General features: G+C 37.1%; 1 protein-coding gene across 4 annotated transcripts in view; it reads left to right on the top strand.

Moving 5' to 3' along the window:
- KCNQ1 (potassium voltage-gated channel subfamily Q member 1) overlaps positions 1–26,863 on the top strand; it is a 335,168-nt gene that overhangs the window by 84,758 nt on the left and 223,547 nt on the right. For 3 of the 4 annotated variants that reach the window (XM_090140574.1, XM_090140573.1, XM_090140576.1), the window contains exons 3-12: positions 3,937–4,063; positions 5,239–5,317; positions 5,747–5,843; positions 6,491–6,631; positions 15,024–15,134; positions 17,501–17,596; positions 19,891–20,013; positions 21,014–21,155; positions 24,130–24,195; positions 26,298–26,418. In XM_090140574.1, coding sequence (XP_089996700.1) covers positions 3,937–4,063; positions 5,239–5,317; positions 5,747–5,843; positions 6,491–6,631; positions 15,024–15,134; positions 17,501–17,596; positions 19,891–20,013; positions 21,014–21,155; positions 24,130–24,195; positions 26,298–26,418 — 1,103 coding nt within the window. The remainder of the gene's footprint in view (positions 1–3,936; positions 4,064–5,238; positions 5,318–5,746; positions 5,844–6,490; positions 6,632–15,023; positions 15,135–17,500; positions 17,597–19,890; positions 20,014–21,013; positions 21,156–24,129; positions 24,196–26,297; positions 26,419–26,863) is intronic. The other variant, XM_090140575.1, reaches the window with a different exon arrangement.

Raw genomic sequence — 26,863 nt, 5'->3', positions numbered from 1 at the left:
ACTCACAGGTGCAGAGTTATTTTCACTGACAGAGTTCTTCAGAAACAGCTGTCTGAATGTGTATCTCATATCCATCTGCTCTGCCTCCCTTTCCAGGGTTAATGGGTATTTGCCTGTGTTGGGATGATGCGGCTGCAGTCATGAAGCTGTGTCTGGGCTGAGCAGGAGGGATGGCAGTAGTGAGTGAGCTATGTATAAATTAATAACAGGGGGGAAAAAAAAAGTCTCTTATGCAAGAGGGCTTCTCTGTGTTCACAGCGTGAAGATACATGACTTCCATCTCTTGGAGAGCTCATTTTCTCATATTAGTGTAGTTTTTTTTAATCGCAGTAAGATGTTTCTGCTTTCACCTTGTGGAAAGGAGATCAGAAGGGTTGTGTGTCACTGCATAGTGCAGTTCTCATATGCACATGTAAGTTTAAGCAAGAAAACTCCTTTGCTGAGCTTTAATCTTCACCTGTGTCCTGCAGTTTCTTCTGCATTTTAATTTTTCCCTTGTGCTGACTGTTGCTTTGCTTCTTATTTCACTCTTTCTTTACATTCCCTTTGCCTGCTCAGTGCTTTATCCTTCCATTTCCCTGTATCATTTTCATTCTGAATCTTCCTGAAGTGGTTTTTCAGTCTAGCAGATTGTGAGATGCACTAAAGCATTTTAATGGTGCATACAGTAGCTATGTGTTAAATGGGCATGCAGGAGAAAGTGTCTGAGAAACAGTGGCCCTTATTCATCTGTAGTGTGACTCAGATTTTCTGAGATACACAGGTGTGAGACTCTACTTCTCTATGCAGTGTAACTATCCCAGTAAATTGATAACCCTAATTACCAGCTGCATACATGAACTAAGGGTCAGGTTGCCATCCTTCAAGTTGATGTTACGTTTCATGTTAATCTGCTATATAGAAAAAATAGGATGTGCTTTCCTATTTAGTAGTCAATAAATTTAGCACTTTCCTATTTGGTAAATCAGTAAAGCATAATTTTCTAATCTGTTTTTTCTTTGTTGTCTGCAAGTTTCTGGCCACTAATATAAATGTGTACTGACAAGAAATTCATCGGGCTTCTCTGCCCCTGAGGGATTACTTATTAGACTTATGCAATGCAAGGTATTAAAAACACTTTTGTCTGTCACACAGCCACGGGCAGGGGAGGGGGAATTTGCCAGTTGCTAATGGATACCTGGAGGTTTTGTGCATGACCATGAAGAACAGCTTGTGCACTTTCACCCCTGATGTTCCCTGAATAACTCGGGTCTCATTTAGGTCAATAAGCCTTTATCAAAACGTCAGGAGTGAAAAATGTGTCTTGGTGTAAGCCGACTGGTCGTTCCCTCCAGTCACTGGAGTCTATAGAACAATCAATGTTCTCTAAGCTTGTCTGCGTGTCATGCAAAGAACTGGATGACAGTAACCATTGACTGCATGTCTGTTGCATTGTCTTTGGAACAGCCCACATTTGCATACTTGCCAATGTTCCTGTTAGCCAACGAACCATGGAGGGGCCTTAAAAAACATACACACACAGCTCCGATGCAAATTTCCTACGCAGAGAATACACACTTCTTTAAAGCACAATCCAGGCTTTCAATTTTTACCTTCTTGCTATCAAAATGAAACTGCAATCCTGACAAGCCCCTGGTTTCTGGCTGAGCGTGGACTGTTTTATTGTGCTAAAACGTAATCTTTCCTGTGGGTTTGTCTTTTTTGTCTTTTCCTACTAAATTTCTTCGTTTTGTTTTTCTTTCTTTCTTTCTTTTTTGTAACCTGCTTTTCAGGGTTATCTGAAGAGTATTGTCTGTGCTAATGGCTAATGCATATGATGTGAGGCCATACTTCCCTTCCTCCAATTAATTATTTTGAATGAAGGGCAGTTTTTGCTCTTTGCTCAGTTGCTATTGTCTTTTGTTGAGGGATTTTCTTTCTTAGTACCGATGAAAGAAGACGCATTCGTTTTCTGCAGACTGAAATGTTCTTGAATATTAGAGTTTATTGAAAATGTCCTGGAAATGAATGCAGTCACCTGGTCAGCAAAGACAGCCTCTGTTAGTTTGTTTTGCAGTAATGGAACCTCACAGAAAACAGCACTATTAATTTTGTCATTTGGTGCAGGTTCCTCAACGACTTGAAGTGAAACTGGACCAGGGAGAATTTTGTTTCATTTGGAGCTTCTATCATAAGACACAATCTTTCCTTAAAGAGTCTGCTACAGAGACTATTCTTTAGATTTATGACTTTAAATATGGCTTTATTTTATTGAAAAAAAGATTTAATAATACTCCAAATTAGTTAAAGATAAGTGAAGGGTTCTGATGGATCCTTTCAGCAGCAAGCTGTACAAGAGATTCTTGGCTGGGTCAAAGGGTCTGAGATTTATATTCATTACAGCCAACAATCTGAACAATTTCATTAGATGTTGAAAATGTAATTGGAATACAATATAACTGACTGTAATGTTCTTCTGCTGCATCTGACATCATGCAGCATGATAAGATTTTTCATAACCGAGGAGGAGAGTCCTGGCATTCTCCTAGCTTTTTGGAAGTGCCACGGAGTAATTTCAACTCTGAAGTGCCCTGAGATGAGTGCTTTCTGCCATCAGAAGAATGGAATTTAGAAGCCACACAAATAATACCATGAAGTGTATTAATGCATAACAATTTTTTTCCCCTTTTCTTACTGCTGCTAGGCTTCTGTTTTACTGACTGTTCAGGGCAATGTCCTGTCCATCTTTGAAGCTGATGATGTGACTTTAATTGGTGTTGTCTGGGTTAAGGTTGCATCTTGTATATTTTAGTTGATTTAGAACATCATAGCTACCACTTTGAGTAACATTTGCCAATTTGATCTCATGAAAAACAGCAGCAAATACTGCAGAAATGGCAAAAGCTGGGTAAAATGTTCAGCAGCATTTCATCTTCTTTTTCATATTAAATTGCTCTCTGTAATAAGGAGTTCACTATCTGTGTTGTCCTACAGAGCTGTAGTATCTAATCTGCTTTAGTTTTTCTGTATGCCACGCGCTGTGTATTTTCAGCTACAAGCCACTGTTACCATTCCAATTAGCAGTGTCTGCTGTTGACTGTGATAGAGAACGTGACCTGTTATTAGTTAAGTTGGCCAATAAAGAAGTACTGCCATACCTTGGTATTTGAGGTAACTATATTAAATGTGCCACACTCAACCAGTCTCTAGAAAAGCAAGAATTATCTGCACACCAAGTTCCAAATATGACAAAATGGTACCTTTGTGTACCAACAGAAATGTCTGATGTCTTTGAGATTTATGGCTTTGTACAGATTTCCAAAGCTGGAAGTCAGTCTGTGGTTAACACGTGGCTCGGTACCCACAGCACTTCAAGATGAGACTCCTGTTTCTTACTGTTGACAAGAAGGGGTGCCTGATGTCTTACAGTGTTTTCAGCACACCTGGGTATTGACATGTCAGTAGTGGGTACTAGAAGTGTTACTTTCATCCATGTAAGATTAAAAGAAGATTGAAAAAGTATAAATAAATGTGTGGTTGGTATGGTCAGTGGGATGTGAAGCACACCTCTTCCTGAAATGAAATTCACTAGAAAAATACTCATCTTCTGAATATGGACTCTATTTGTTTTCTTTGGCTTGGTTAGGAAACCTTTTGTTTGAATTAGAGAGACCAAGTGAGTTGTACGGAATGGTTTTCAGTTCTTGCACATGTAGGCAAGCCAAACTGCATGCAATTAAAGTATTAAAGTATTTACATTTGCTCTCAGTCTTTAATTTTTGTTTGCCAGTTTTTCTGTTACCTTGAATAGTTTTTGAATAGTTTATGTTTGAGGGTTTTTTTTTTTTACCTTCCAAATCGTACATTTTATTTTAGCATTTCCTAATAGGTACTGGAAAAAAAAGATGGAAAGACAGTAGAACATTAACCTAGCTGTCCATCTTCTGTTTCTTTTAGGAAATTGTATTAGTGGTATTCTTTGGAACAGAATATGTGGTTCGGTTATGGTCAGCAGGATGTCGCAGTAAATATGTTGGAATATGGGGAAGGCTTCGTTTTGCTAGGAAGCCTATTTCAATCATTGGTGAGTATGCACAGCTTGCAAGGTTGATGTAAACACCAAGTAACGGTTATACTTCAAAGTTCTGAAAAGATAAATTTCAGTGGAAATGGAAGCCAAGTTAAAGGGAAAGCTCTTGTCATTAGTATTATCGTAGATCTGAATTTCCTTTCAGAAATCCAAGGCACTCTTTTGAAAACAAATGTAGCTTGGCTTGTTTTTCCAGAAAAGCAGTGTGTTTTCTTTTCGCAAGTGATCTGAAGCTTTGCCAGAAATAAGTCTCGCCCATAGTCCTGTCTCCTGCAACCTCGGGATCCAAACACTTAGAATTGCTGCAACTTCTTTTCTTTTAAAGATGCTGAAATCCCCTTTATTTTTTTCTCCCCTGAAAGCCCTCTGAGTATCTAAAATGAGTTACTTTGCACTCTAATTGAGGCACACGCTGCCTGGTGAAGCACAATAGATACACCACAATTACTTCGTGTACCAATTAAATTAAAAACTGATTCTCAGCAATGCATTTGGATCTGGATACCATTCTAGTTGATATCCTGACTGACTTCAGTGTTCACAGAAATTGCATTAGCCTTCTCTCTACATGTCATAACTCATATTTTTTATAGAATGGTTGTCCTGTGTTTAATTTCACCAAGAGAAATGTAATAACCCAGAAGCAATCTTCACTCATGAGAGAGAGCTATATAAAGACAGTTGCCCTGAAGCACTTAAAATATAAATAGATTAAACAGAACAAATTTTGGAGAGGAGTATTGTTATAGAAGCACAATATAGCTTGTTTTCTGGCAGTTCTTTCCACTACTCAGAAATGCTATTTGTCATTGACCAGAATATACCAGAATTGTTTCATAAACAATTTGCAAGCTTCTCAAGTGCAAATTACAAAACTTTGTACCTGGATACTGTTACAATCATAAAGTTGCTTAGTTTAACTTCTCTGTGTGTATGCATATATAATATGTACTTTCAACTTACTTTATATATATGTGAAACTGCCTCTCGGATGTGACTGCAGCTATAAAATGTCTGTTTCAGCAGAGATATCTCTTGAGATATAACTGATAGCCTTCACTTGGGGTCATGTTCCAAGTAAAACTGACATTGGTTGTAGTAACAGCCTTGTGGAAGCATTACAAGTTGTCTCCAACTCATTTTTTTTTCAACTGACTTTTATTTTTCAGATTTAATTGTAGTTGTCGCTTCCATGATAGTTCTGTGTGTGGGCTCTAAAGGTCAAGTCTTTGCAACCTCAGCTATCAGGTAATTATATGCAATAGAAGAAAATAATGCTGTCTGTTTGAGTTAGGTGGCTTTTTTTCCCCCCTTTTGTTTACCTCCCATAAGGGTGAAAAGCAGTCACTCCTCTGACATTCACAGAGTAACAGAGCAGATGACCATTCACATATAGGTGTGAAACAGTAACGTCATGAAGTAGTGCGGATAAAATTTTTAATCTGTATTCTGGTTGTAATTTTCTTGCTCTAGCAATGGATTTATGTCTGTTTGGGGTAGGAGTGAACATGTAGGCATGCACACCCTCTCCTCAAAGAGGCAGACTTTGAAGTCTACCATAAAATACTGCGCATCTCTTTTAAAACGGTCCTTTGGAATACACAGATTTCCTCTCTCAACCTCTTTTTCTTCTCTTGTATATTTGGCCTCTTCACTCATTTAAAACTTCTGTTCTAGGGGCATCCGTTTCCTGCAGATTTTGCGGATGCTGCATGTTGACCGTCAGGGTGGCACATGGAGGCTGTTGGGATCGGTCGTCTTCATACACAGACAAGTAAGTTTGTGTACTCCAAGGAATGGCAAAATAATGGATGCCATTTGTTTAATAGTAATTTAAGTTCCTATATTCAGAACAGTGTATATGCAGACATCCTGATAATGTTAAATATATTCAATGTGGAGACAGGCAGTCATTTATTTTATCAAAAAGCAGTTGTTCTATCCTGTTCAAGGGATAAAAAAGTATGTGAACTATTAAAAATTTTCACCTACGCTTTGGAAAACTTTTGATGCATATGTGGACTTAACCACAGAGAATGAGATTTCTAAGACAGAATATGAATGTTTCTGTAAACCATATATCTAAGTCACAAAGTTGTTTTGAATGTAGTAGCATTGTTTGAAAAATTCAGCCATCCAAATTTTGGTGACCAAAAAGTTAATTTGCACGTGAGGAACATTTGGTTATTTCTAACATTCAGACAGTGCATGCCAGGCCAAGTCATGAGATATTCAGTAAATTCTTTCATCGTTGAGCAGAGTGGATGCTTATTAAATTGCACAGCCAACAGTTGGTGTCGGTGTTTATTACATGCTGAAATTGCATTTTTCTGAACCAGTTCTCTTTTAGAAAACACCAGCGATATGTAACTTAAATGTCTTAACAGTACTGAATCAATGTTATTTTGATTCTGTTTGCAGGAACTGATAACTACACTCTACATTGGATTTCTGGGCCTGATTTTTTCCTCCTATTTTGTGTACCTGGCTGAAAAAGATGCTGTAAATGATTCTGGAGAAACGGAGTTTGGCAGCTATGCAGATGCCCTATGGTGGGGAGTAGTAAGTATGGCAATTCTACATGTTAGCAGTCTCAAATATGAAGCGTAGTTCAAGCAGACATGGAGAGAGAACAGCACTTTGACGTGGCTTCTTATTGCTGCAATAAATTTTCTGATTTCATGAGTCTGTGAAACCAAGAAAATACTATAGAAGATCTGTGGTTTTATTTGGTGTTTCTAGTCTTATGTGATCCAAAGTGATCAAGTTACGTACACAAGGTAAAGAAAAATCTACTCTTATTTCTATATGCCATCTTCCCATCTGTTATAGTAATTTACTTGCTGCATATCTCATGGTAGGATTCAACCTTCTAATACAATAAGGCTTGCTAAGTCAGGGTTGGTGTTTTCCTCTTGTTGTTGTTGTTATTATGCTTATCTATGATTTATCATTCAGCTTGGTACGGTAATTTCCTGTTTCATCAGAATAGACTACTTCCAAAACAAGGATCATCTGAGATGCTTAATAAATATGGGCACAGGACCTTTTTAAATTACTATATTGCTTTGGAACCAACTCAGTAGCCTTACGTGGCATTCCTCTTCACTAAGTTTATTACTATCTTGCTCACAGGTATTACGGGTGTCTCTAAGATGATCCCATACTTTGACATGTAGATGAGTCTTCAGTTTTGCTCATAAATCTCTGCTGCAATGGCTGGTAGTGACAGTTGTCTTTTTATTTTTTATGCGTACATACTGATTTGGCAGCTCATTTTAATTCTGTTGTTTCTGCTAGCAACAATTCCCTCCTTTTCTCCCATGATATGCAAATATTATGCTGGCTGCTATGTTCTGGGATTTTCATTTTGTAATTGTTTTCCTTTCCTTTTCCTACTAGAGTTCAAAAGAAGGGAGTTGGAACTAGATGATCTTTCTTCCAACTTAAGCCACTCTATTCTATGAGTCAATGATTATGTTTGGAGCAGCCCTCATACCTCCATTTCACTAACAGAATCTTCTTGAGAGATAGTTTTTTATAAACTTCTCCGTGTGTGTGTTTATATTGTCTTCTCTCTACAAACACTACTACACTCTATTTGAGGAAGGAAGGTTCTACATATAGCCTTGTATGAATCCAACAGATTTTGTGTAGGTTACTACTAAGATCTGCTGATGAATTCTTTTCTCTGCGTTGGCCATGATAGAAAGCTCCCTCTAGCACCAGAAAACTTGCTGTGTAGTGCAAGGAAGTGGCTTTCTGGCAAGGATCTTCTTCAGTGCTTTCATATCATCACTGTATTTTTATTTTACAGTACAGGACTCACATGACTCAGTAATAAACAATGGCAGATGTGGCTGCATTTAAAAACACATGCTGTCATTGGCATTAGCATTAAAAATTGAATACGTGACAGATGAGATTGGCTTTCTAGGAATACAGTAATGCTTTCTTTCCACAGAGGCGATGAGATCTGTCAGGATATTGAAATATTTTCTTTTCAAGGAATTACTGCTCAATTAATACATATGCCAGTTATTTATTCTTTTTCATTACAGTAAAGTTGTTTAATCAACAGATTTAATTATGGTCATGTTATCTTCCTGTTATAATTTATTTCAGGATACCATTTGGGCTGTGTTACCGTATTCAGTGAGTCTCTGATGCAACTTGCTTAATATTAGAAGTAGAATTTAGTGTCCTTGTTCTGGTCTAAATATAGATGTCAGAAGGATTTAGCAAAACATAACTGAAATGAGTTCAGGTCTGTCTGTTTTTGATTGTTGTTTCTTTTTGTTTGATTGGTTGATTTTTAATTGTTCTTTTTTTAAATTAAATTAATAAAAAAACCTACAAACTTGGCCCAATATCTGATGGATGCTTCCTGCTGAGGATCTCAAATTATTTAAAACAAAACAACAAGCAACTCTTGAACTGTTAGTTCTTAAAAGTTTCAGTTATGTTCTAGGCAGAATTTTCAGAATGGCTCGAATTCCGCTCACTGAAAACCTATCTCCATCTGTTTTGGACTGGGTATGCAAAAAGTAATTTGCAATTCCTATCTCAAAGACTACCACAGTTATATGATCTCTCTGGCACACACTGCTCAAAAAGTATCCTAGGTCTGACTTGGCTTTTGTAGCAGATAATACATCTAAAAGAGCAGGACTTGGTGCTGTTTTCACACACCCATCATTTCACAATCTACAGCATAGTGCTTCTCTTTTTTTTTTAGTTAGCAGCATAGATATGCACTGAGATAAAGTAGTTCTTTGGTAAAAGAACATGCAGCATAGTATAAAGTAGGTAATTTATATGGTCTATGTTACCACAACTAAACTCCATCTGGAACTGGGTACTATTATATTGCTTTGCTTTGCTGACTGTAGGCATACCCATAGGGTGCATAACTCTTAATTAAATGTTCTTCATTGTCATTGTTGTTATTTTTAAATCTATATTGTTGTTCCATTTCCATATGTAAAATGGCATCCTGGACTTTATTTGAATTTCCTTCAGTACTTCGGGCTGTAGTTATTGGCTAGCTTGTAGGCTTCTTGGAGAAAACTGTGGTTACCTTGTCACATGGAATAAAGCCTTGTCTGTATTACTGCTGCTTTTGAATGCAGAGTGTATTGTATAAATAACTCTGCTGATGGCAGCCTGTCTTGCATGCCTTGTAAAAGACAAAAGTTGTTATTTGTAAATAAAACACGAGTAACATGCTCCATCTCTTCTACATAGGGCAGGTTTACACTGTTCTGTACAATTGTTCTGGTGACATTGTTCTGTATAACAAGGCATACAGCCACTAAGACCTAAAGAAAGACAATAAAAACAAGAATTAAAACACCAAACTAACCAAACCAGCAAGATGTTCTTATCAAGTCTCTCAAAGAAGATCTTCATCAGGGAGTGTTATTGTCCTGTTGTTTCTGTTGTTTGTTTTGTTGTTGTTCTTAAGTTGTTTTTCCTTTTTTTTTTTTCTTTTAATTTTTTTCTTCCCTTTAAGTATTGAAATTAGTCACGCCTCAGGCAGATGGATGGGAGCTCTCCTTTTGATATCCACTGATTGATACACAATTTCCAGCCTTCACATCTGAACAAACATCCTTCAGGAAAACCATTATGTGGGTTGTGCTAGCAGTCTCTTTAATCATGAGCACTATTTGCCAGAAGCAATTATTGAATATAGCCATGCATGAATATTGCACTATGCCCATTCCTTTGGATTGGATTGAGGAATTGTCTGCAAACACCAGCTTTAGTTAAGAATTTCCTATTCCCTTAATTTTGAAATATGTGATTTCTCACTAAGGACCAAATTCAACAAACACTGATAGGTTTACTTCTAAGCAAAATAGTGTTCCTGTTTAGCAAAGCCTAATTAATTTCACTTCATTTTCCTATCTCGTGACTAGAACTATCCTTGTAGGGATAGTTCTTGTAGGGTTTTCAGAGTTCCCTCCTAAGATATTTAGCTGTTTTGTATATAGTTAAGCATTATTTTTATTCTTCTTGTGCCTAAATAATACTGTTTCTTTTTAATTACAATGACTGCGTTTTGTGAGGTGTAGTAATAGTAGTACTAGTACAGAGCAGAAGAAAAATGCTGCAGAATTTCCAGAAGCAGCTTAGAACTTGCAGTCAGACTATCTGCCTATGGTCATAACTTTCCCCAGAGCTTTCAAAATCATGGCCCATTTCAATTTGCTGCTTTATTTTCTGATGCTTTCTGTGCAGAAATGATATCTTGCACAAGGTCTGGACAACAGAAAGCTTATTGCTATAGATTAGAGTACTCTGTATAGTCGAGATCAGTGCTGGAGCTCTGGTGAGAGCAGATCTTATAGGCAGAGCTGCCTGTTAAGTCTGCATGCTGACCTCCTGCTTTTTCCCATTCATCTGATGAGGTAGCAGAGAGGACTGGCACAAGGCAGTGCAGCCTGCAGTGTCCCAAAGAAAAAGAGCACGTATTGCTGTACTGTAAAAAAAAAAACAACAACACCTAAACAACTGACAGTGAGTTATCAGGTGAGGGCACAAAGCTGCTGGGTCACCTGTGAGTTTTGTTACTTGTGTACAGGTTAACTACTGCGTTCAGGTCTAAAATTGTCAGTTAACTCCAAGTAAAAAGCATCACAAATCTTTTGTGCTGTATGTTATTACATTCTTTAGAGAGTTTTGATACACAGATGATGATATTGCTAGGAAGTTTTAAGACTTCATGCCAGATAGTTTTCTTAATTTAGTTACCTTTGTATTTTGGTAGGGCTGAACAAAACTGCAGTTCAGATAAACACAGACTGTTTGCCCATGCCTTCACTAATAATGCACAGTTCTCTTTGTTTTTGTGCAGTACGTTTGTCCTACATCTTGTTCTCCTTGAGAACTACAGTCAGGGAGTGAACAGCTTATTTTACAAGAGCTACTGAAAACAGCTTTTGTTTGTGAGGCTAAACACTGAAAATGGGATCCAATGACCTTTGTAGTGCACTGTGTTGCAGGTGTGTGTACTGCAGGAACTGGCTGACGAAAGAATGGAGATGAATAAAATGAGACCATGAAACAGAGGAACAAAAAAATGAGGTTGGAGTTCCCATATTTTGGAAATGAACAGGAGCCTGCAAGAGTGTCAGTTCTCATCAGAAGCTTTTCCAGGTTCTGCTGCAGAACCTCCCCATAGAAACTGTAGGGGAACACTAATTAATTTTCAGATTGAATTGCATTTTCAAGAAGTAGTGAATGAAATGATGTACTCTGGCTGACTTGACCTAGTCATAAACTAGAAATAGCAACCAGAAAGCCCCCTTGCATCTTGTGTTGTTACTGAGCTGTGTAAAGCGGCTGTAGTGTCCCACCCCCTCACCCCCTTTTTGTTGTTGTTGTTGTTTTTTGGCACACAGGAGCAAATTTTCAAATTTTAGGTGAACTCAATTAACTTTTAATATTTACCAGTTTTTTGTTTATTGTAGGACTTTTTCTCAGTGATATCTCTCAAGTGGAGATGGTTAGTTTGGACAACCATTTGATTAGGATGCTGAGAGTGGCTATTACATTCTAGCTAGAGCTGAAAGTGACATCTGGAGGTGGTATTAGACTAGGATCTGTGAGTGATAGCTGGGCAGCACTGAAGATCTGTTACCATTGGGTTTTTCTATTTTTCTTTAGATTTATTCAGACTGCATACTTCATAACAAAGTAAGCATAAGTATCTGATCTATTTACGCTTAATGCATGAATTTCAAGAGCTGGGAAAGATTGTACTTTATATTGAAGAGGCAGAAATGCAGTTGACTAAGACATCAGGCAGTAGAAAAGCTTTTAATGTGTTCATTACAGAAGAGCATTTAAACCAAATAGCAGTTTACACTACACTTCAGTTGCAAAGAAGTCAAGGAAACAGTCAGTGTTTCTGGTGTATCTCTGGATGTTCTTATAATGCTTGATTTAATCAAGACGAGTACTGAAGTGCTCAGAAAATTTTATGTTATTTGGTATAGAAAAAAAAAAAAAAAAAAGCAACACAAAAACCCAGTGCAATTCATTTTGAGGTTTCAGTGCTACAAATTTGGAGACTACCTTAATTACTTTGTTTCTAAAAATGGCATTCCCTTGTTTGCTTCAGCGAACAAAATCTACTTTGTTTGCTAACCCAGACCTGTGATATCTCCCCTTTTATTGCCCGTGCCATGCATTCTTGTGTTCTATAACTGCTGAACTACCTACATCAGCACAAGGCATTCAGTATTTTATCACAAGAGCAACTTTACGCACCTGCTTAGTTTGTCCTCATTCTACCCAGACAGCCTTGAATAAAATCTTTATTCAGAGCTAGCAAACATTCTGAGATCGCTATTTTTTGTTGTTGTCAGATTTTTTTTTGCTTCACATTTCCTCTGTTAGACTATTCATGCATGTATAATAAGGACAAGATTAATCGTAGCGCCAACGCCTGTGATGTACATCAGATCAAAGTTCTGAAATAGTCAGTGGATAAATATGATTTTTCTCTAATTAAAACAATTGGTTTTCCATACTGCTTTGCAATGAAAATTTAATGTGTGAGCTCTTGTATCAATTTAGTTTTATTATGCCTGTGTATTTAGTATGCTAGTGTAGAAGTTGAGTCAATATTTCCATTACTATGATCCTATTTTACAATTCTAAAATTAGTATTGTACTCTTTAGGGGGTTTAAATCTAACTAAAAAAGATCAGTTAGGGCGGAAACTTGGCATATAAGCTTTCAACAACATATATTTTGGTGAAAAAGAAAATGGAATTTTGGAATACAATGCATTTGTAAATGGGTTAGTTATGAGAATAGAGGAAAATGTTAACTTAAAAACATGTTGTGATTTGCAAGTTATTTATTACCAAACTGTTGGCTTTTTTTAAACCTAGATCCCAAACAAAATGCACATAAAATGTTATTATTCTATCATTGATCCTTCGTGTAGAGGGAATGTATGGGGTTGGTAGTGGAGGAAGGTTAAGACAGATACCTTTTAGATTTGTATGAGTTTGTCCTGTGCATCTATTTATTTTCACATTTCTAGTTAATGTATGTATTTAAACAGGGCATTAAGATTGCAATATACAGTAGTTGATACTACTTTTCAGTGATATGATTGTATAAAGTTTTTCAAAACTGAGGCATAAAACAGCTTATCTCATAATCTTTGATGTAAGATGGTGCTGGAGGACATCACAATTGCCAGAATTCGCTTGTTTTTGTAAGACAACATTTTGTGAGCAGAAAAATTGTGATTAAAATTTAGAATTTCCTTTAAACAGAACCTCTTATATGGGTTTGCGGGATAAAAATAATCACTTCAGTTCCTTCAAAGGCTTTGAATTAAGGCTTTTCAACAATATCAAGAATACACACTAAGGTATTTGTGTACTGGCCTTACCTTACTAATCCTTGTGTTGGATGGGAACAAGGCTTGGAAATGAGCCACAGTTTAAGAACTTATCCAGAACATTATTTCATTTTAATCCATCAGTGACTTGCAACAAACTTGTATCATCATCATTTCAAGTAGCCACAGCTGTCCCTTTGTCATGCATGTGACAGACACAGAATGATAAATTGCTTGGGAGGTGGGTAGTGAGAGTCGATGGCTTGCTTCAGGTGTTTTTCAGGTACAACTCAGGCGGGAACATAAATATACAGTGTTTCCCTCTGGTGTCTCATCTTTTAATAGGAATGGATGGCTATTAATGTGACAGATGGCAGCACTTCTGAACCACCTGTCACAACCATCTATTTCCCAAGCTCTCCATTCCTTCACGCCATTAAGAAATATCTCACTTCTATAAATCTGCCCTTCCTTTCTGTTCTTTCCTCCTCTGGAGATGCTGCCTGTGTTTCTGCAGTTGCTAGGGACTGTGCAGTGAAGCAGACAGGTGAACTGGGAGTAGCTGCAGGGCACAGGAGGGATGGTGTGTGGGTATTGCTGTCTGGGACTGATGTCTTTTGTGGCCTGTGTGGCTGAAGCTCATGCTTTCAGAGGGAAAAGCCAGCAGCTGAGGTGTGCTTCAGCTGCTTGAGATCTTCACGTGTTTCAAATGTTCTGGTTTGGTTAACCTTCTTCAAAGCCACAGATAAAAATCTCTTTAATTTCCAAATTCAGGAATAGCTTGTGACATAGGTGAATTTAAATTGCTCTCAGATGCCAAATTTATCCCTTCTGCTTCAAACAAATCCATTCTTTCCTTGAACTCCTGTAAATAATGACTTATTAAGCCTTGTTATGCTACATCACCATGGTGGTAATCTTTACTTCAGTGGAACCCAAACTCAACAGATGTTTCCTGTATGTGTGCATTAAATTATCTGTTCTTGCTCTCGATGTTCTGTCCGAGTTTATGATTCATTAGCCTGTTTTAAGGATCTGTCGCTGCATGGAAATTTTTCTGCTTCTCTTGCTGTTTATGCCAACATTATTCTCTAGAATACTTCATGTCTGACCCCATTTTTATTCCATAGTTACAGTGTGTGTACATACGTACAGTCTTTCTTTGCAACAGCCCTGAAATTCTCTCAGCAAACTTCTCCTGCCCATAAAGAAAATCAGCAATTCAGAACTTCCCTCTAAGGGCAGGGTATGGTATGGGCAGGCAGCCCACATCCCAGAAACTCGTATACTGTAAAGTTGACTAAGCCACGAAGACTTACTTTAATGGTTTTGCTTTACAAGATTTTAAACACGTATTTTATTGTAATTCAATTTCCTGTACCTCCTTCATTCTATTATGGATGAGGAAGCAGACTGAGAGCAGGGAACTGCCTTCTTAATGTCACACAGATTGTCACTGGGAAAGTTAGGAACGCAACTAATGTTTCTTTATAATAAATTAATGAAAATGAAATAAAGAAAAGCCAACCAAAACTGACGCGTTAAAACTTTCTGTAAAGCTCTATGTATTTTTTTTCCTCACAGGTGACAGTTACAACTATTGGCTATGGGGATAAAGTGCCTCAGACTTGGATTGGAAAGACCATTGCTTCCTGTTTTTCAGTGTTTGCAATTTCATTCTTTGCACTACCTGCGGTAGGTCATTTTTTTGATGCTGATCCATTCATTGTCAGAGAAAGCTTTTTGTTAATAACTCCTTAAACTTCAGAATCTAAAACCAAACATAGAGTCCTTACTGTATGCAACATTAGATTTTCTGTGCATTTGAGAAAGGGATGTGTAAATCAGAACACCTTTTCTGCCCATCTAGGAAGTGCAAAGAAAGTTCTTCTCATGTTGTTTACTTCTGGGCTCCGTGACTTAATGTTTTGACTTTTTAAGTCATTTACTCGTAGTTTATTCAACTGATTAAGTCCAAGGTAAACTGGAGGGTTCTTATGCACACTCTTCCTCTGGCAGAGCTACAGAAACGGTGTTGCTGGCAGAGGTAGCAGTAAGCACTCAGGTGCAGTGATGCTGGCAGCTAATGCATCTGCTTGCCAAGTTAATATATGACTATGGCCAAAGTCTCATATTCAAAAGTGATTCAGGGATGAGATTTTAAAGATATATCGGCTCTTTGCGCTGAAGACAGATTAGTATTTTCTAATAAGATATGGGGTACCCGAGTACCAAAAGTAAATTCAAGATCAGCAAAACCTAGACTGCGGTTTGGAAACCCAAAATTGTTCAGTGCAAAGAGTCGTTAAGGGTATTGCTTTCAAAACTTCAGCAGTACTTGTAAATTGTGCTTTTAAAATGTTTGTGCAGCCTGAACTGTGCTGTCAAAAGGTCTGTGAAATTGGATGCAAATTGGATGAAAAAAAATCTGGATCTGAATAGAATATCTCCTACTGTCAAAATCTTGCCAGCTTTATTTTTCAGCAAGCTTTTCAGCTGTATTAGCATAGTATGACTGTGGCAGGGAAGTGGTGGGAATAAGCTTGTGATGGATAATAATAATATTTTTATACCAATACCTCCACAAAAATTCTTCACAATATTTAACAGCAGCTGTTAAAACTGAAGTGGCTATTTAAAAGCAGTCACTTAACTACTCTTCAAAAGGTTGAGTACTTTTAAAGTATAGATTTTTAAGTCTCCAACATTAGTTTGTCTTCAAGATATATTCTCCCCTTAACTTTTTACTTTCACATTTGTACCTTGATTAGAAGAGAGACTTAGTAAATGAAATGACCTGCAAGAGAAATGTGAAAATCTGCTTTTTTGGCTGTTTTTCTTCTTGGACTTGAAAGACAGCAAGATGTCATATAAATACATGTATACCAGCCCCACGTTCACAGTAATGCTTTTCTGCATTCATGTAGAAATGAAAGAATACCCCAGCACCACCTTTATCACTGAGATTCTATTACTGAGTTGAACAGTTTCTGTGAGTTGGCCATAAGGGGAAACTTAGGATTTGAAGCTCTAGTGGTAACTGTTGCACACTGCCTTGCTTCCTTTTTAAATGAGGGGAACTGTCTAAGATCCCAGACAAAAATAATTGCTGTGGCTAAACAAAACTGGTGTGAGTTCTGGGTCTAGCAGTGATCCTGCATTTTCCAAACATGGGATGTTTGATCATCGTTAAGTCTTTGATCTCGGCTCAATGATTGTAATAGGAAAGGTCTTTCCTGTTTCTTTCAAAGCACTGAGTGATTAATACAGTTCTTACAGATTGAGCCAAGATCACTGGCTGCCCTGATACCTGGACTGCAGAAAGCAGATCGTCCTTTTTTGAGTAGGTGCAGTTATATAAGCTGATTTATGGAAGATTTCGGTATTTTTATCTTTCTGGTAGTAAAACCTTTAAATGCACACGACCACGTAAGTGACTTGCCTTACACTTAATTATGGACTTTAAACTATGTTTGGAAGCTGCTTCCAGTGCCGTGCTGCTTATCCTGAAAATGCTTAAGATGGCCTCAAGTTAAAGTCACCTTAGTCCTGACTAATTTTAATGTTCCTTTTCCTTTTTCTTGTCTTCCCATCCCTGCATAGGATAATGTATAAATGTAGGAGTTGCTATACTACAGTTAAAAAGGCTTTCTTGTGACCTGAATCTTACCATGCCAAAGCTTTATTAATAATAAAAATGAAGTTAAGCACATCAGGTTTATATTTTTCCCTATTCTGTCATTCTCCTGCACAAGCATTTTATGAGGCTTTTGGAGGGTATGAATTACCACTTCTGCTTGCTTTTTAGTCTTTGAACTCAGCAGACTTAAACAGGTTTTGAATCAGAGCACGAGAGAACTCATAGTTTGTTTCAACAAGTAATATTAACTGAGTCTAAAAACAGTATTAAGTCATTTCCTCTAAGTAATTAGTGGGGTTTTATGATGCTGAATGGGAGTTTATTAATACAACATAATTTGGCAAGCTTGTATGCTTTCTTTCGTCCTTTTAAAAATATATTTTTTTAAAAAATTAGTTGTATGTTTTCTCTGTTCCCAAAGGGAATCCTTGGTTCAGGCTTTGCCCTGAAGGTACAGCAGAAACAAAGACAGAAGCATTTCAACCGTCAAATTCCAGCTGCTGCCTCTCTCATACAGGTACAAAGTTCTTGCATTTCGCGTATTATCATTTTTCTCCATTTATACTTTTTTTCACAACTTGGCAATGTTCCATGGCCTAATTCACGTAGAAAATTGCGTAGAACTTAGAGATACAAGTCTCTTAAACCACTTTTGTGTTTACAGTGGTATTTCCAACGAATGAGCAGGAAACTTCACTCCCAAATCAGGTCAAATTCTTTGCTTTAGCAGTTTAAAGTAGAAACTGAAGGTTATCCTGTGGCTACTGAACAGTTTAACTGTGGAAAAAGTTATGAAATGCTGTGTTTACAATAGTGAAAAATAGAGAAGAGGCTTCATGCAAAATCATGTTTTAAAACAATATTGTTCCTTGTAGAAACAAATGTCAGATATATTGCATTTTCCTTTGTACAAATAAATTCTTAAAAATCTCAGCTTTCAGAGAATTGAATTGGAGATGACTGGGAAATGTGAGATTCTGCAAAATCAATTTTTTCTGTAGGATTCGATAGAGGCAGAAAACTTAATACCATCTATTAGAAGTATGGTTGCAGTTCTGTGTGAAGCTGGCATTCAACTCACAAGAAGTATTAGTGTTGATTCTGTTGCAGGATTTTTTCCTCCTTGTTTCCCCCTCACTCAGTTTCTGCATGTAGCTGTAGAAGTATGTAATCAAATTCAAAAGAAATGTAGATGTACCCCTACGTTGTATCATTTTTGCCTTCTTGTATGATTTATTTCTCCACCTTCATGAGTGAATGTGGATTTCCAGGTCAGGCTCTTTATGGAAACAGTAGCTAACTGTAAAGTTTATGCTTGAAACTAAACAGTCCCAGAGTTAATGTGAAAAAGTTTTAAATTTAGAGCTCTGGTGTTAGCTAGAGATTAACCAAAAGTCTTCAGACTCGCTGTGTTTTGTTTGGATTACATGGTCAGAAAAAGGTACAGTTTTGCAAAGAATGGGCGCTTGGTGTTCCCACTGATTCTTCTGGAAATCAACCCCAAATTATTGGGAAGTCTGAGACTGCATGTCTAGAATGTCATACTTGGCTTCATCTGAAATACTAAAGAGTGGAGGAAAGACAGTGAATTGTTGACTACTTGTTATTAGTACTGATTATTACTATTTGCTAGTAGTTGTGCATCTCTAGAAGCCCAATTGAATAATTTCTCTGCATCTGATTTACAAAGCAGTTACTTTTAAGCCAGTAAGTTTGTGAAATAAGTTCAGGAGAGGGCAACAACTGAAATTAGCAATTCTTTTTCTTGTATTCCTTCTTGCTTTCTTCTAGAATCCACTTGTTTCTTCCAGTATCCTATTAACCGTGGTGGGAATTATATGATTGTTTGATCCTTTAGTTTCCAAATGCTGTCTGCTTTTTCTCTATCATTCTGCATTGCTTTATTTCTTTCATCTTGTGTATTCTGCCTTTTCCTGCTTCAGTGTATGTGAAATATATATATATATATATATATATATATATAAAAGACATCCTCACTTCTACACTATATATATATAGTGTAGAAGTGAGGATCTACCGTTTTAATCTGGAGACTAATTCTTAATCATCTTTGATCACGTATTTACATTTTAAGAGAGAATGCAGCAGTACTTTGTCTCTGGTCTCATTTCCTAGCCCTGCTTTTCCTCCTTTGCTCTTTGAACTTAGTACTTTAATCATTGGTTGTTGGGGGAGGTGGAAGATTGCTTTTGTTTTTTGGCTTCTGCTTAACTAATTGTGCTGTTTCATCATGTGCTCCATCATCATCACTTCCTTGTAAGAATATAGCCCTACTGACCATATGACAATTGCTTCTTTTCCTGACAGTACTCTTATGGAAGAATTATATATATATATATATATATATATATATATATATATATATATATATATATATATATTTATTTATTTATTTATTTATTTATTTTCTGTTTAGGGGCCTGAAACATGGGATGAAATAGGCAAAGCATTCAAAGTTTCAAAATCACAGAGGGAAACTGGGGCAGAGCAAGAAATTCAGCTCCAGTCTCCCGAGGCCTGTCTAGAATTCTCTTTTATTATTTGCTGCTAATGCAAGTACAAGTAGTACTTGAAAACATTGGTCTTACTTTCCATTTTGCCCAGCTCAAACTAAGTGTTTTTTGTTTACTGATTAAGGATTCTGAACTGTTCTGAGTTGCTGTTTTTCATGGGAGAAACTACAGAGTGCTTATAGATTTCTTATGTGCTGACTTAAGAAGTTACTGTGTAGTATGGGTTGCTACAAATCCTATTGCATTGATTGTTTCATTGCCACAACTTTTTCTCTAGACTGCCTGGAGGTGCTATGCAGCAGAAAACCCAGACTCTTCGACATGGAAAATATATATTCGAAGACCGGCCAGAAATTATCATTTGCTGTCACCCAGTCCAAAACCAAAGAAATCAGTGATGGTATCATTAACTAACATTTCTTTATATAGAAATTTCAAATGTTTTTAACTAGATCGAATTTTTTTACACTCCAGAGGCTAATTTTTTTTTTTTTTTTTTTTTTTTTTTTTGCTTTACCGAGTTTTACTAGGTTTCAAAGTTTTGTTTACTAATCAGTTTTGTGGTTTTCAGTATGCAAAAATTTTAAGCTGCAACTTAATTTGCTTCAGTTACCAAGCTTGAATTATTTTTTATCACATTTATGAATTTGGGAAAGAACGATAATGATCTACCTCAGGCATGTCAATCCATAACTTAATGTTGTTTGCAGAAGTATATGCAAAGAAAAAAACAGAAAATGTATATTTCCAAAATTGTAACTTATAACTACTTTAAAACACACAAACAAAAGAGTAACCCACATCCTGATGCTTCACACAGCTATCGATTTTATGGTTTTCTAATACACCTTGTGCCTATGTATGCTGTATCTTATTCCACAGTTTAGAATGTTTGTTTATTCATTTAAGATACAGCAAGAAAAAGTCTTTCCATTATGTATCTTTACATTATGTAATTCTTCATCCTCTCTTTTGGATGTGTGGTAGTCATGCACTGGGAAGGAGAGGGTGTTCTACAAAAATTTCTCATATTATCATAGATTCATCTGAATTCAATAGCACTCTATCCACTTGCTCTTTGCTGAAGGTATGATTTATTGTATCCATTAAAATGGTAAAGATATTCTAGAAAGTTTCATTTATATAAACTGTTGCAGAGCTAGCCAATTATTACTGCAGGCAAGGGATTTGCTAATGATGATGTATGGAATTCTAGTGATTAGCCAGTTTGGGGGGATGCAATCTTATTAAGAAATTCACAGTATAGAGTGATGAAAGTAGAATTGGTCATGTACTCTTTTATGTGGTTATAGGTCATTAGGGACTTCATTATTACTGTAGACAATGAAGAGCTGATTTAATGTGGCTTGCTTTGTAATTTAATGTATGTGCATTTTTAGGTTAAAAAGAAGAAATTTAAGCTGGACAAGGACAATGGGCCTTCTTCTCCAGATAAGATGTTAACAGTTCCACACATCACTTACGACCACGTGACGGATGACAAAAAACCTGATTTCTGTTTTGATACATATGAAAATTCTGGTAAGCAATTTGTTGTCGAATGCATTGTCTTCTGTTAATGATTTATGCGTAGGCACTCGTTAATGTGTAGAAGAGAAAGGACAGAACTAATTCTTGTCCTTATTACTAAAGTAAGAGAATTTTGCTTTTTGACTTTGCTGGCTTGTCTGGTTAAGGTTCAGCTGTTCCTTTAATGAATGCACTCTGTTGTAGACAAACTAAGATTCTTTGTCGTTTCTGCCTGCTGGAGGAGCCACCCTCTCTTAGGCATTTGCAGTCCCCAGTTCTTCAATTGATTAGAGATATCAGCTGCTAGCTTCTGCATGCGAAATTTACTCAAGACATGTTACTGCCATGCTTGTACCTCAACCAAAAAGGTTTGACGTATCTTGGCAGCTCTGAGCATAGTCTGCTATGTGAAAGTATTGTATGCTCCTACCATCTGGTCGATGGAGCCGGCTGTGAATCAAATTTTGAAAGCAGAAGTGCTGAGGATAAATGTGTATGCATCTATGTTAACTGTCACTGTGCAAAAAGGCACAGTGTGAGGAAAAAGAAGAAAGGGCCACCAAAGGTTTGGTGATCACCTCATAATTGATACTTTAGTAACCGGTGCTTGAGTTTTCATCTGTCTGCTCAAATTTTGACCTAGCACCAATTTTAATTCAGACAAAAAGTCCCACTTTCTGTGTACTTGATCATGTGTTTCTGTAACATTTCATGTGCTGCAACCTTCTTTCTGTGCTTTTTCATTCTTTCTTGGCTCCTATTACAGAATGACTATGATTTGCATCTGGCAGTAGAGATGATAAAGCTGTTAAGAGGTGGACAAATACTCAGTTCAATTTGTAAACTCGCTCTGAGTACAGATATCTATTTTCAGTACAATCAAATGAAACAACTATACAAATCCATTGCTTTGAAAAGTCCTACCTTTTACCACTGAGTTTCTAAAGCTCAATTTGCAGGCAGCCAGCTACTGCCACTTCAAAAATCAGCCATGTAACTTTCAACAAATGGATTTTCTCTAATTTCTTCTGACACTTATCTTTTTCCTTTTTTATCTGTGTTCTACTCTCTCTAAACTGTTACAAGTATACAGGACAAACAGGAATGTTAAAATTGCTTGGTAAGTGGAGGAAAATTTTATCTGTAGCATGCAAGCTTATGATGAAGTAACATTGATTGCAGTGCTTTTTGTGTGTCTAGTGCTGTATAGTTTCTAAGAAATCTTGTACAGCTGAGGAGATCTAGACAGACCAAAATCCACATTCTCACATTTGTAATTGCACACAGTTTCATTACAAAGAAGAAAGCACTTATAAATATTTGTATGTAAATAGACTATCCCTGTTGTTTCTTCATAATTCAGAAAAGTGGATAGTGTATGGATAAACAATAGAAAAAAGATGATATAACTCAAACTTCATCTAGCAATTAAGTTATGTGCTCAGATAACCAAGAATTTCTAAACAAATAGATTGGAGTGTGAGAAGAATTTCCAGATTTGACCTCTGAAATTGGGCTCCCTGAAGTGAATGCATCTGTTCCTGTAAAAATGCTCTGTAGATATTTGTGAACAGATGGGGACCCATAAATTAAATATTTTATTTTACTGTTTGTCTGGATTCTGTGATCACTTAAGCAGCCATGGAGCCCTGTGATGTTTCTAATATGCTTGTTTAGGCATTTTCTCAATGTTTGAGTGTTTCTCAAAGACAAAGGATTAGAGCTAGATATAGTTAAAAAAGAAAAAAAAAAAAAGCCAAACCTGTGATTTTGTAAGAGTGCTGTGAGCCACCTGTAGGTTTCCTGCACTGCTTCCACTAAAGACATTAGAGATTTCATTATTCAGGTGCAAGGATCCTCGGATTTTGACTAAAACATCTGAAAATACAGAGCTCAGTTTCTCTTCTGAATCCACATGCAACATAAGTGTAGTAGGGGTAGTAAAAGAGCAAAAAGTAAACTTTACGTCCCTCACTCCCCATGGTCTTGGTTTGCCCATTTCCAAGAACTGCATCTCTTTTGGGGCTGATCATGGTGGAATCTCAGGAGAGGAGCAAGAGCCGTGAAATCACCTGCTCTCTATAAGTAAGAAGCATCAGAGGAGCTTTACCAGCAATCACAGCTTAAATTTCCCAGCCAAAAGAGTAAAGTCATGGACCTGAGAGTTCATTTAAAACCGTTCTCACAGGGACTCAAAGAAATTGAGGGGAAACTAAATTTGTACATACCGTGAATAAGATTACATTCTTTCTTCTGGCATCCTCGGTTCAGCAAGGACTGAAGAGCTTTGGCTGGAGCATGCCTATAGCTGAAAGAACACTTGGAAAATTTGTTGGACTTTGTTTGTTTTGTTCTTAAGATTAAAAAAAAAAAAAAAAAAAAAAAAAAGCACTATTATGATTATTTAAAAGAAATAAAGCATGAATGCTTTGTTTTGCAGAGTCTTTCTCAGCATTGACTAGTCATCTGTCTGAAAATTTTCCCCAAGAAATCTAAATTGAGGCAGGCACTTGGCTTGAATGATTGAAGCTGGCTGTCATAACTGTTTTTTTTAATGCAGTGTACCATGTTGCTTCCAACATCAGTGGCGGGAGCTAGCTGTACTATGGAACTAGACCAAGAGCAGTACAAGGTTGTACTCTTTGAAAGGGAAACACTTGAGGGAGCCATGAAGTCAGGAAGCAGGAGGCAAACATATAGATGACATTTTTCAAGATAGGACTGGCTTCTAGGGAGGAATACCTTGCCAAAGAATTTTTGAAGAGGCACGATGCCTCCCCTAGTGGTCGTTTAATATTCTGCTTATTTGCAATACAAACTGGAAGAGTTTTCCCAGACTCTATTCCCCAGTATTATTTATTTTTAAAAATGTCATACTGCATCTTAGGTATGTCTGCATCTCCTCAGCTGTCTGTCTGGAACTTTTTTCTTTCTTCCCCCCCGCCCCTCCTATCTCTGTTTTATGTGTATCTTTACTATAACTCAGATTGTCAGCGTTCCTGGCCATCCTTTTCCACAGACCAGCAATCTTCCAGCGCTCCTTCCTCTCCAGGTAAATCTCATAATATTTCATTGCTCCATCACCTTTGTTAATTACTAAAATCTTGCAGTGTTCTGTCTGGAATTGCCTGTTGTGGCACAGAAAATTATAGTGCAGGTTTTTAAAGAAAGCATAGGCTTCTTAGTAGAATTTTAAGCTTGGAAAGTTTTTCAGATTGTGAACTGCAAATGTTTTAATAAATACTAGCCGGTGTTATTTTTCTAAATGCATTAATTAAAACTTAAGTTTTCCATGCTTAAAAATGTTTTCAATTTTTGGTTTCCTTGCAGAAGAGGAATTGTGAGCTGTTTTCTCACATAAAAACATCCCACTATCAGAAAAGAAGCTCCATGAATGTCATAGGGCATACAGAATTGTGTTAGTAATGTAGAAAACTCATCAGTAATTTCTTGTGAGTGATTGTGATTATAGTCACTGATTAAGAAGTTCAGACCTTCTGTTTTAGAGTGGGAGTTCTCCTGTTAGGGGGAGTGTATTCTTCACCATTTGAAAATAGTACTTGGCCCAGCATTATCAGTTGAATAGTCATACCTTCTATTGCTATCCATCAAATACAAAGATAATAAATTTTGGGGACCCCTGAATTCTGGTAAATATCCCTTGCTGTATCTGTTCACTGTTTCTTTTCACTCATTATCCATTGAATTTTTCTTCTTTAAGCCATTCAGAATCCAATGGCTATGGATTTCTTTTTATATCACTTCTATTAGGTGTTCAGGAATCTAATTGCTGGCCTTTGTACCAGAGTGGCAGAGATCATGACAAACTTCTGTTTCTTGTCTTCAGCTTTACCCTTTTGGCAATTCTTAGTAATGTTTGCTTATGGATGAGGGTTAAGAAATGCTGACGTTTTATCAGTTTAGAAATCTTTCATTCAGCTTGGGTAAAATGTTTGCCTTGAAGCCTTAACATGGATGTTTTTTCAGTCATTAGAAAATTAACTTTTGCAGGCTGTAGACCTGACTAAGTAACAAGCTGCCTCATCCCACTAAAATGCCTAGTGATCTATTGGAAAAAAACTCTCTGTGCTCCAGTCCCTGAGGGCCATCAGCGTGCTTTTCCAGTGCAGATGTGTAAGTCACGAGGGAGATCGTAATTTCTGACATCGGTCTTCTCCCTGGCTTTTCAGCTCTTACAGTGAGCAAGTCAGCAATGATAAAGCTGTACATGGGACAGTTAGCTCCCTGGTGCTCTGAAGCAGATTTACTTTAACAGAATGTGTGGAAGGGAACCCTTTGTGAACACCATGCTCTTCTCTTGACCTCTCCTCACTCTGTGCAAGCAGATTGCATGGAAGTGTTTTGAAGTGGTTCCTTCTTTATGTTTGAAGCAGTTTAGAAAAGAAATCTATACCCCTCTGCCTAATTTCTTGGATGCACGAACATTTTGGTTATCAAAGCAATTCTGTCTCCCAGAACTTCCACTACCTGAAATGGCCTTTCCACTGTAGCACTCCTTGTGATGAACTGCACATCTCGACACTTGACTCATGTATGGGTTGATAGATGAGGCATCCTTCCCCTGAAGTGAGGGAGGGATTGGGAACCTATAAACTGGCTCAGACAGTGTGTGAGAGAAGCTGTCTTATCATCATGAAAATGCTGATGCTCCTTTGGGGATCTAGACCTGGTTTCTTAGTCTTAGTTGCAGTAATTACGCACCATGAGATGATTTTTATAAATTATAAGCTTGAATTAGAGATAACATAGAGGAACAGATCTTGTCATTCAGGTGTTCATGCATGACTGCTATAGAGCAGACAGTGGTGCATGGTATGACTGATTATCATATATTGACTTTTATAATGTGCTATGATACTTAAAATTCTAGTATATGAGGAGTCTAAACAACAGAAAAAGAAGAATTAGCTTTAAGTCTGAGCAGAAGTTGAAATGCTTCAAATAGAAGAGTTCTACTTTTCATGAACTTTGAGCTGTATGCACAGCTTTGTAGTAACTTCTGGTTGTAATGTTCTGTTAAAATGTACAATATTCTGTTAAAATGCACAGTATTTTAGAAATCCAAGCAATAAGTCAGTTTCAGAAGAAGCTGTATGCTATTGCTATAACCGTTATCTGCATATTTTCTCACAGTGAAAAAAAGCCCGACGTTTTTAGATGTGAACACAGGACCCTTCATCAGGACCAACAGTTTTGCAGATGAGCTTGACCTGGAGGGTGAAACGCTGTTAACCCCAATAACTCACATCTCACAGTAAGTCAAGGCCGTTGAATTGTGCATTAGTTGACTTAGACAAGAGAAGCCAATCCAGGTGGGAGGAGCTGGAATATGGAGCTGATAGGGCTATCTCAGATATTTGCGTCAAACTCTTTTACCTTGAAGTTGGTGTATACTTTTCTGAGTGCCAGTAAATCTTCTTGTTGACCTAAAGAAAAGTTCACTTGGCTTTGACACAAGGTTTTAGTTTTTAGCTAATGTCCATGGGCAGCTGGTGGTTGATAGCCTTAAGATTTTCACATGCAGACAATGTGTGGTAGCACTTGCCTGTTGAGAATTATATTAATCCTTCCCTCGTTTTCCAGTGGAATAGCAGTAAAGTGCAAATTTAGAAGTACATAAATGAAATACTGGCCTTTAGATTTCAGCAGCACCTTCTTGAGTGATTATAAGATAATATGTATTGGAAGAAAAATGTGTT

Source organism: Phasianus colchicus, chromosome 5 (genome assembly GCF_987193195.1).
Source record: "Phasianus colchicus chromosome 5, bPhaCol1.hap1.1, whole genome shotgun sequence".
NCBI lineage: Eukaryota > Metazoa > Chordata > Aves > Galliformes > Phasianidae > Phasianus > Phasianus colchicus.
This window is presented reverse-complemented; position numbering and strand designations above follow the sequence as displayed.